The 11,336-nt window shown below is 46.0% G+C and overlaps 1 protein-coding gene across 10 annotated transcripts in view; it reads right to left on the bottom strand.

Annotated features, from left to right (window-relative positions):
• Window positions 1–4,042: 4,042 nt before the first annotated feature.
• ABLIM2 (actin binding LIM protein family member 2) overlaps window positions 4,043–11,336 on the bottom strand; it is a 318,470-nt gene continuing 311,176 nt past the window's right edge. For all 10 annotated transcript variants that reach the window (XM_019526465.1, XM_019526461.1, XM_019526462.1 and 7 more), the window contains one exon: window positions 4,043–5,928. In XM_019526465.1, the coding sequence (XP_019382010.1) occupies window positions 5,815–5,928 (114 nt within the window). In that variant the 3' untranslated portion in view covers window positions 4,043–5,814. The remainder of the gene's footprint in view (window positions 5,929–11,336) is intronic.

Raw genomic sequence — 11,336 nt, 5'->3', positions numbered from 1 at the left:
ACACTACTGAGCAGTGTTGTTAGGCTACTGTGAAATAAGCATCACAAAAACACTGTGCATCAGTGCTACTGTGCAATAACTGTAGTTATTGCACATTTAGTTAGTACTTCATTAAATAAGTACTAAACTAAATGCATAACTTCTGAGCGTTAGCGAACATGTAGATGCACCCCTTGAGTTGCTAATCGCCTGCAGTTGGGGCTCTAGCATAGGCTGTCTGCACCCTCTTAAAAGGCCAGACTGCCCTGTTACAGAGAGGTCTGTCTGACTTCTTATTTGGTGCTCCAGTACGCCTCATTGTTTCCAAGCAGAACACAAAATGTCACAGTATCCATTTACCCTAAAGACCTTTATGGTAAAATAAACTGGCTCTAGCATGACTTACATGAGATGATAGTCCATCTGAGATATGTAATTTAAACCTAAAGTTTAAAGTGATGAGTCACTGGAACTCAACCACTGGCTTCAGTACTAGCAGCACAGTATTAAAACCAGAAGGATAGACAGTACAGAATGGTCTGCACACCAAGTCTTCTGGTGATCTTCTTGACTATCCTGATCCCTGTGTGGGCACCAAGAAACAGAGAAGGGCAGAAAGGTCCACCAAACTGGACCTTATTCAAGGAAGATGGAAACAATCAACCACCTCCTTTGCTACTGCCTATACACCAAAGAGATATGGAGGAGGGTAAGACTGCTCCTCTGGATGGTGACAGGTGTCAGTACCATGACCAGAGAGATGGCACTGTATGGGCACCTGACCAGACAACAGGCAACCCCATCAACCCACTTCAACCAGTTCATTTCTTGCATCAGGAGCACCTATGGAAGACTAATAATGTACTCAGGTATAGGCAACAAACCTCTCAGTTGAGGACTGTGTAAAAATGGGACTGAGTGAGCTGCAGGCATACTACCAAAAGATGGTAGAAGACGATTTTGAGATGTCAGAAATCATCTGAAAGAGAAGTGACTAAGACAGGCTGTTCAGTTAGGGACAGACATTACACATAAACCGGTTTAAGTGATCAGAAACTGGTTTAAACCTGTAACAGAACATAAGTTCAGTCCACATAAACCAGTTTCAAACTGGCTGAAACTGGTTTAAGATAAACTTGGTTGAATGTAGTATCAGACTTAATTGATTTGGGTCAAACCACTTTATGCAATGTCTGTCCCACACCCCTTAACTTAAAACCAGAGTTCCCCAGCATCCCAGATGCTTTGCAGCCCTGGGCTGGGCTGGGCTGGGCTGGGCTGTCTGCTCCAGAGAACAGGGCTGGCCCACCCCTCTCCTCCCTAGCCAGAGCTCCAGGGAGACTCCAAGCACAGCCGAGTCTGCCTCGCTTCCCCCTACCCCACCCCCCTCACCACTCACTGCTCAAGCAGACCCCAGCCCCACGGACCCTAGACATGTAGTATGCTAGCTAATGCTGAGGGAGGGGTGTGTGTGTGTGTGTCTCCAATTTCACTGGGGCAGGACAAAGGCAGACAGGACAGTGTCTGCTGAGGGCTTTTTGGAGCTAATCAACAGGTCAGCTGGTACTGTCCCTCAGTTCCTTCCTTGGAAACGCTGTTTAAGAGGTTGAACTAATGAGAGAAACTTTTGCTTTCTTGATGGGCTGGTAAATGCTGTGTTATCAGCTCCCTGCTGCCTCCCTTGCCTGTCAGATTTGCTGCAGACGGTATGAAGAAGCAGGGAGAGGGAGATTGAAAAGCTCTGTATCATCAACAGATGCATGCACTGAACACCTCGCTTTGCCTCAGAGTGCTAGCCAGAGGCTGGCGTCTGGCAACACTCCCAAGGCTTGAGCACTGAGCTGGGAAAACCCTGGGACTGTGCAGGCACGGTGGGGGTTTATACCCTTCCCTAATCAGAGCATCCTGATGGGGCCTGGCCATGCCTCACCTCAGCTCAGTACTTTGGAAAGGAAGGGGGGCTGTTCTAGTGCTCCCCAGCTTCTAGCCTGAGTCACTGCAAGCATGTGCCTGCATTTGCTCAGTCCAGAGGGAATGTCTGTGCACTTGCAAACCGGTCCAACCTAGGCAGGTTAGACTAACCTGCAAAGATTGAATCAATTCAGGCTCAGGCTTTTGTAATGTCCGTCTCTAGGCTCTAAGAACAACTCCCCCAAGGAAGACAGCAGTGATGATAACAATGATGAGGAAGAAGACAGAGACAGCAAAGAAGAAGGGATAAGTGAGAAGGACAATGGAAAAGAAAAAGACAACAACAATGATGACAAAGAATGAAGACACCGGCTAAGGACTAAGGGGGGGAAAGAATGAGACGGGCGGGGGAGGAAAAGGGTCAGGGAGATAGAGGGAAAAGAGGCAGGCCAGCACAAATGTAATGGGTAAGGAGATGCAGACAGGAGTGTGGGTGTGATTATTGTGACAGGAATCTGAGGTTGTAACAGTGTATGTGTGCTATGGCCTGTCAAGTGAACCAGACCAGCCACTACACACACACACACACACACACACACACACACACACACACACACACACACACACACACACACACACTTATTTTTTTGCAAAAAAAAAAAAAAATCCTGATCTTAATGTGGTCCCTATTCTGGGCTACCTGTTCTGGTTTTCCTGGTATCCATGATATGGAAACTTGGCTTCCTCTTGACTACAACTCAGCTCCTGACCCTGTCCTATTTCTGACTCTGTCCCTGTCATGAGCTATGGCCTCTTAGCCCCAGTGTCACCTGTGACACCTGATTCTGGCTTCCTTACTTGGCTTGGCCCCTGGTGCCTGTCCCAGCCCCACCAGTCATCCCCCCCTTATGCAAGCCATCTTGAAGCCTCTCCCCTTCCTCTTCCCCTGGCCCCCTGAAGTCTTGGGACCCTGCTTGTCCCCTTATTTCCTCCCTGTGCCATTTCTGCCAACCCACAGCCTCAGCCACCCCTCCTCCCATCACTCCCTTTCCCCACAGCCTTTGGCCTCACCCCCTCCCACTGACTTATTCCCCACTTCCCCTTGCTCCAGCACTGAGCCAGAACCACAGCTATAGGGCTGGGCTGGGACTGTGCTCTATGCTCCAGGCTGCAGTGGGGACAAACACAGCCTGCCAGCGCTGGATCAAGGGTGAATGGTGTGGTGGTGGAGGGGGAGACAGGGGAAAAGGAGCACAGGGGGAGATGGGGGAGGGAGGGATAGGAGGCTTGAGGCTGCTGGGGGAGAGGCAGGGAGTGCAGGCTGCAGTTGTGGCTGTGGCTCTGGCACCAAGCTGGGGTTGGGGCTAGAGCCAGAGCCAGACCAGCTGCCTGCCCCCCGCCCCACTGCCTAGTATTTGATTCCAAAGTCCTAAATGGGGAAACAAACCTTGCCTTAGAATTGAGTAAATACAGTATGCCAACATTTTAAGGCTCTTACATACTGCCACAATGATGTTAAATGGCCTTGGTATAATTGAGAACCAGATTCCATGTGTAAATAAATAACCATGTAAGAGCAAAATATAGGTAACATAATGTCAAGACAGACTTTCAATCCAGACAAAGCCACTAATATGTGCCATCTGAAAGCAGAGAACAGCTCTTCAAGTTTGGCTGCCTTCATGCTGAACACACAATCACTGAAATTTCACACTTTCACAAAAAGATCCTCAAGAGGAAAGGATCTGGCCTGAGTACAGAAAGGTTTTCAAATGTCAAAAACAATTTGGTTATGAATGTGAAAGAATCATGACAAATGGAGAGCTTAACCATCCAGCACACAGAATATCTGTGTGTACTGAGTTGTGTGGCCTGCTGGAACAATGGAAATGTATCAATGTCATGACAGGGCAATACAACTGAATAGCTTATATTATATACTGTAGGTAAAAATTCCCCTGGGAGGCTCCCACACTCCATAACCTAAGGCAAAATTCAGTTCTGTGTTGAATATTAGGGGGTACCATCTCTCCTTAGATGTGGACATGAAAGCCAGTAGGTTTAATGGGAGCTAAACAGCAGTATCATGGAAGGATCAACCCACAGCAACACATCAACCTGAAATTGTGTGTGTGAAAATCATTAGTACAGGTTTTGTTTTTATGTTTTCTTTTTAATTATTTTTCTAAACATTTGTATTATTAGACAAAACATTTAGATCATGAGAAAATATTTATTTCCAACAGCATGGATTATCAATGTTAATTGGAAGAAGGCATGTTCAACGTTACAATTTCTCAACGCTGGACCAGTTGAACTAGTATGTAGCAGTGCATATATTAACCAGTTACTTTAAAGAAATGCAAAAAGACAAAGTGATGAGAAGGTGAGTACAAACATTCAAGGCAGTAAAAATGCAGAACACTGACATATGGTTGAAAAATGTACTTTTTTGTAATTCTCTTTTAGTATCACATAAAACTAGCAATTCACTTTAATACATTCTTCATTATCAACCATACTTGAACTACATGAATGTATTAAATTTAATATTATCTTTCAGCAAGAAGAGCTCTTGAGGTCTAATGTTCATCTCAAATACTTAGATTTTGTTAACTTTGCCTGTTAAAGATAAGTTGAAAGGTACTGCACCAATATTATATAGTTTTTTATTTGATTTGTACAGAAACATGCAGATATTAATGCATGAGGGCTTTTATAAAAGTTATATTTGGTTACAATTGTATATATTATTGATAGAGCACACTAAGCATTTTTTGTTACATTTTATGCTGAAATGTTAATCCACAGCTACCTAAATGCCATCATCTTTTATAAGGCTTAAAACATTAAGCCAAAGAATGGAGGAAATAATTATGTCTTTACCCTAGAACATAGTTACAAACTGATAGTAAGTTATAGGCAGACATATCCATATGGAATTAAGATTGCATGGGTTTTGTATCAGCATGAAATGTAAAAAAAAAAATAGGAAAAATACAGGTGACTGGCACAATATACCTTTGAACCAGTTTCGTATAAGGCTTTTGTTTTCCTGATGAATGGGACATCAACTTATTAGACAGTTTCTTTATACATATTTAATCATGGCTGTATTACATCACAATCTATTTTTAATAAAATAAAAACTCTGGTGTTGTCTTTAAAGATAGTGAATTTCAGTTTAGGGCATGTCCACCCTGCCCTGCTAGCACTGCCAAGAAGCAGGCTCCCACTCACTGCAGTAAGGACTGGAAATGCAGTGTAGCCAATTTAGCAGAGCATGAACCCAGAACCATCTTCAAGCGCGCTGTCTTGGGCATGCTTCTTGGAGTGCGCTCAGGGTGCCGAGCATACGACGTGGCCATTTAAAGAATAGCTTGCAGCTAGTGTATAAGAGCTAGATTTAAGGTGCTTTCATTGTTTTGCTTCCATTCCTATAACGTATCACACAAAACATTGCAGTATTTACTTGCTGACATGCTTTTCTTTGGCCTTTACCACATTTTTAATGCTTTTCCCCCTGTAAGAACTCAGTGTTCATCCATTCACTGGATTTTTGTAAAATTCAGTGAAACAAAATGCTAGATGGATTTCTTTCACCTCGGTGACATGTCCTTCTATTCCCATATAAAATTTCTTTGCATCAAACAATAACTGCAAGCAACAATTAATTTAAAGCTAGATTTTTGTACGTTGTAAACTGCCTAGGACCAGGAGTTACTGACAGAACCAGCTGGTCATGCAAGATTAGCAAAGTATCCCTATTCCAATGCATTGCCGTATAATCTTTTTCATTTGTTTCCCCCCACACACACACACTAAACACAATGAAGCTGGACGATGGTTCAACAGCAAGTGCGTATGATAGTGCTGGCAAGACTATTTTTGTTTTGAGTAAGCACATATTTTGTCTGAGAGAGGTTAGAAAAGCAAAGCTTTTTTCTTTAGGTCATTCCGCTTCCAAAGTGCCAGACGATCAAATTCTTCAATGCTCATTTTGAAGACTTCTTGGAACTCCTCAGGGGACAAGTGCCTCTTGAAAATGAAAATACAAAGGAATTGTAAGTGCTTCCATAAACAAGTATCTTTCTCTCGCTTCTGGTTTTTAACCCACACTACAGTATAATGCATTAGGGTTTATATTCAAATTCCCAATATGAGTCTGGAAAAGAATCTAAACCAAATAAAGTAAGAGCACCTAGGAAATGAGCTTATTGATAGCAATAGCTTATTTGTACAAAAAGAAGCTCTAGCCTTTGGGAAGGAGATATTGTTCCTCACACATAATACCTGCTATCAGAACACACCAAGACCAGTTTAAGCCGTTCTGAAACGGAAAGACTGATAAAAATGTAATTTTGGAGGTGGATTTGTTTCTTTCTGATATTTAATGAGTCCGGTAGACATCATGATAGCAGCCTCATAACAAAGGAGAGATCATGCTGCTAAAGCTCTTACATGCAAAATGTACTTATCAGTAGGCATAAAATTATATCACAGTGATATACCAGATAATGTTAATTTGAAATGGCAGGAACTGTACTATTATTTGATGTTCTAGATTATTCAATATAAATTGAGACAGAGTGAAAAAGAGAATTATAAAAATAAAGACCTCTCATTGGAGTAGGATAAGGGATCTATATAATAAAATTATGCCTAATACCTAATAATTATATTCACAGAAAAGACCTTGAAGAATAAATACATTTTATAAAATGATAAATGCACCTGATTATTTTTATTATACATTAACATGGGCTAATTTCCCACAAAGCACTTTACAATTATCCAGCAGGGTTCACAGCTTCAGTTAGGCAAAGATTATACCACCTAAAACTGATATAATCAAGTGAATCATCAAAAATGGCAAATTGCCTGTTTCAAAAAAGACTTCATTTGAAGTGGAGCTCAATTTTCACAGATTCGGTGTGCGCGAGTTGCACTGGGGTTAGTTCAAGCTTAGGGGCTCAGCAGCTCTGCAAATCAGTCCTAAGGTGCTGAGCTGCCAAAACAAAGGTTTTCAAAACCAGAAGCCTTTCAAGGTCAAAGAGTCAAAGACTGGCTAGAATCCAAGCATGCTATTTTTCGTGTTCCAATTACCCTCCAGACCAGGGGCTGCCATCCCAGAGCCCATGAAGCCTGGGCCTGCAGACGTGGCTTCAGTGGCAGGGGGTCAGCAATGGTCACTTACTTGTGCTGCTGCGGGAATAAGCAGAGGAGATGGTAGCATTGCCTGTGCTGCCAGGGGAAGAAGTGGCAGCAGTGGGCACTTTCCCCATGCTGCCATGGGGAAAAGCAGCAACGGTGGATGGGTCCTAGCAGCTGCTTGCCTGCTTGCCTATCTGCCCTGACCCGAACTGGGTCATTCAGCCTAAAAAGGTTGCTGAGTGCTGCTCTAGACCCTCACAAAATGCCGTTGTAGCTGCTTTTTCTTTTAAAACACAGCTGGAGAAGAAGGAGGAATTTGCCTTTTGTATAATGGCAGTAGTCATAGCATTCACCCAGGAACTAGGGGACCAGGGTTCTGTGTTTTCATCAGCCTGACGGGCTCCAACCCCGCTTCTCTCACCACTCAAGAAAACGTCCTAGCCAGCAGGCTCTTCAGTACGTGCGCAGAGATGCCTTCCCATTCTCCTGTTGAAGAAGCTGGGCCACTGTGCTGGGACGAGTGTAAGATTCTTGAGGCAGGGAGACAGTGTGTGCAAGAAGTAGAACAGTATAGTTTAGTGGTTAGGCACTCAGCTGAGAGGGGAATCCCAGGATCCAGTTCCCAGACCGGTAAACATTTTAGGTTGTCCCAAGAACAAAAAAGAAACACATCCAGGTTCAGCAAAAAGGACCCAGACCTTTCCTTCTCAGATAAGTGTCCTCAACACTAGCCATAGTGCCAGGGTTCCCTCTTTCTGACTCCACGGATCTTGCACTCCTTCCAGCAAAGAGGCACAGCTCCCACAGTGGAGGTGAAAGGTACCCTTCTCTCCCACCCATCCTACCCTGTAATCAGGTGCTTAGAGCAATCTCCTGGGAATGTTTGTGCACTTACATTAGACAACCACTGGATTAAAAAATGTAATCCCTCTTAGGAGCAGAGACAGGAACTCAACCCACGCTCAGCCACATGTCCTAGCCTGCAGTATATGGAAACAGGCTCTCACTTGCTTTCTTCCTCCTGACTTTCAGCTTTGTTTGTCCTGCACCTAGCCCTGGATGCAACTCCCTGCCTGCCTACAGCCCCATCCCATCTGCCTGGTCACGCACCCTGCCTGTGCAAGTACTGGCCAGTCCTCACAAAGACCCCGGGATCACTGGGCAGTGACAGCATGGGGCCGGGGCCTGGGGCAGAGCCACAATCTCTCCCTGCCCGTGGAAGCAGCGCCTGTTGCAAGGCCGTATGGGAAGCAGATCACAGCTCTGCCCCCAGGCCCTGGCCCCATGCTGTCACTACCTTGCAATCCCAGCCCTGGCCCCACCTGCCCACCCATCCTGCTCCCAGATGCCACTTCCTGCCTGCCTGTGGCCCCATTCCCAGCCACCTGGCCCACCACAGAGCAGATTTTGTTAGGGAGTTTTGGTGACCTGTTGCAAAGGGTGGAGGATAGGGAGACAGGGGTGCTGACCCGACCCACAATAGTTTACCAAAACTCCCTATATGGCCCACAAGCCCAAATAAGTGCCCACCCCTGCTTTAGCCATTCTCTTTGGAAGCTACGCTTGGTACCTGCCCCTGTGGTTCGTGCCTTCTAAGTTTCTTAGACAGTTTAAAGTACAGACATTTTCATCACTTTCCTTATGAGGGACAACATCCGAAACTGCACCCAAAGCCCCCAAAGACAAAATGAAACAAGATATCTTTTGCTCATCCAAATAGCTTGTTTTTCCATGGCTGCATTTGTAAAGCATGTCTTTGCCCCAGTAATCTGTTGAAGTTATGCTCAGAGAATTCTTTCACTGCAGGACCGGATCACGATTCTAGGACAAGATTCAGTTCGGGGAGAGACCGCCCTCTTTTTCCAAACTCAGAAACTGTCAGTGAAAGTTCCTCTTTTCAGTACATTGACAGATTCTTCACACTTTTACATGAAGCTGGAACGCCTTTGTTTTTGTCCTTTGTATTTGTTCAGTGTTCTGAGCCATGCTTGAGTTAGCTGCTAACCGTAGCCGCATACAAAAAGGAAAGAGAAGTTCCAAATTTTGTCATTTTTTCTTCTAAATATATGTAATAGATTGCAACACGAGTGGGATTAAAACAAAGGGCTTTTTCTTCTGGGAATCACAACTATATCTTTACAACATTCTAATAATTTCCAAGTACAGTGGTCTATAGAGCAGACGGCTGTATTTACTTTCAAGGATTTCCTTAGACAGTTTACATAGAGCAGATGAAATAATTTTGAAGTGAAAAATTAACCATTTACTTTTAAAAAAAAAAACCCAACAAAAAACCTAGCTCTGGGGGCTGGACCCAATATAGGAGCTATGTCATGCAATGCCTAACTTTTAAGTTTCCAGGGCAAAATCTGGAGTTGTCTTCTAGGAGCCTACAAGTTAGGTTCTGGCCACCCTAAAAATTTGGCATCTGGACTCTTAAGAAGGTGATTTGAAGAAAGCGGATCAGGCACCTAAGCTCCCTAGGGGGTCAATGCGGAGATTTATGAGGTCCTCGATTCTCTGGACACTGACCAGGGAGCTGCCTAGAGCTGGCCAACAGAAACACTAAGCACAGGGGTGTACTGGATCTTCTCTCCCTTCAGCTTATGTACCTCTGTTCACTTGAGACCTAGAGTGCAGAATCATCTTCTAATGGTTGGCATTAAACTACTACTAGTAGCACCTACCTTCTATGTGCCAGTTTTGTGGTTACAGCACGTACCCAGGGCATGGGAGGCCTGGGTTCTAGGTCATCTCAGCCACAGGAAATGTAAATCCTCCCAGAATGCCCTAGCCACTAGGGTATTGGTTAGTCTCAGTAAAGGCACTCTCTGTCCCTCATATGGAAAGTGGCCGGGGCCACTGCAGGGCCGTGTGGGCAGTGGATTGTGACTCTGCCTCTGCCCCATGCTATCACCACCCCACAATCCCAGCCTTGCCCAACCGTCCTGCTCCTGAACACTGCTCCCCACCTGCCCAAGGCCATGCACTCTGCCCACACAGGTCCTGCCCCTGGCAGTGGGTGTGGGGCAGAATGGCTGGGGTGCCCCAGCAGTAGGACTGGGTCTGGCAGTGGCAGCAGTCACCAGGAGCTGCCACCACCAGGGCTGCTGGGAAGTGAGTCTAGTCACCATGCCACCCCAGCCCTGCTGCATGCCTGGGGGTGGCAGGACCAGCCACACAGGCTATGGTTCAGACTGCCCCCCATGCCTGGGTTGGCTGGGACCAACAGACCTGCTGCTGGCCAGACAAAATCCCTTAGTGGACCAGACCTGGCCCATGGGCCATATTTTGCCACACCTGGTCTAAAGGAATTTGGAACCATGTTGTTTTACTGACACATACAATACGAACTCATGTCAATAAACTTCTGCGTACACTTTGGGCTGGATTCAGCTGCGGAGGCGGAAGCATGGCACATTTGTTCTACCTTTACTCCACAGTAAAACTCAAATGGACAGATGGGCTGCATCTAGAGGAGCGCAGATGTACAGTAAGTGGAGTTGCACACTGCACGTGCAGGCGTGCCCCGCATTGCTACCTTGCAAAGCTGGGGGGGAGGGGGGGGTTGACCCCGGGACATCCTGAGGTAAAAAAAAACCCACACCAAAAGAAAGTGGGGTTGCGCATGTGGTGGCAGTGTATGTTGCCCAAAACCGGAGCCTGACTGGTCAGGAAAGGCTGCTGGGGCCAGCCTCCTCTCCCCCACCTGGGGTAACCTGCTGTGCGCCGGAGCGTATGTGGCATGGGTGTTCCCCAGGGATAAGTAGCAGTGGCACAAGGTGTGCTGCTTCTTCTTGTCCCTGTGGAGACAAACATCCATACTTGTCTGGTTGTAGCCATGATGTATATCAGTACAAGTGGCTACGCTCTGGGCATGTCCACACAAGCACGGATTACCTTGGGTGGGTTAGGGCGGGCTGGGGCCAGCAACCTTACCTGCTCCTCTGGGTGTGGCCTCTGGGGTGAAGCTATCCTTTGGAAAGCGAGGAGTAACAACACACCAGTGTACCCATCATACGTCCATTCTTCTAATTCAGGAGAATGAACTGAAGATCATTCCTAACCCAAACTCTGTAACGCCCCCTTTCCTGTCAAACTCAGCATATTGCTATTTATTTTTGCCCATTGTACAAGCCATTTGCCACCTTGCCACCCAAAAACTAGTGCTCCTATCCATGAACGACTGGTGCCTCCCGAGACTGGGGGGGGGGGGGGGGGGCGGGCACCATGGGGGCAAGTGGTGACCGCCTGCAGTCACTGGCATTAGTGTTGGCAGCGGCGAGTGGGGA

The sequence above is a fragment of the Gavialis gangeticus genome, unplaced genomic scaffold (assembly GCF_001723915.1).
Source record: "Gavialis gangeticus isolate Ggan-Ray unplaced genomic scaffold, GavGan_comp1, whole genome shotgun sequence".
Taxonomy (NCBI): domain Eukaryota; kingdom Metazoa; phylum Chordata; order Crocodylia; family Gavialidae; genus Gavialis; species Gavialis gangeticus.
This window is presented reverse-complemented; position numbering and strand designations above follow the sequence as displayed.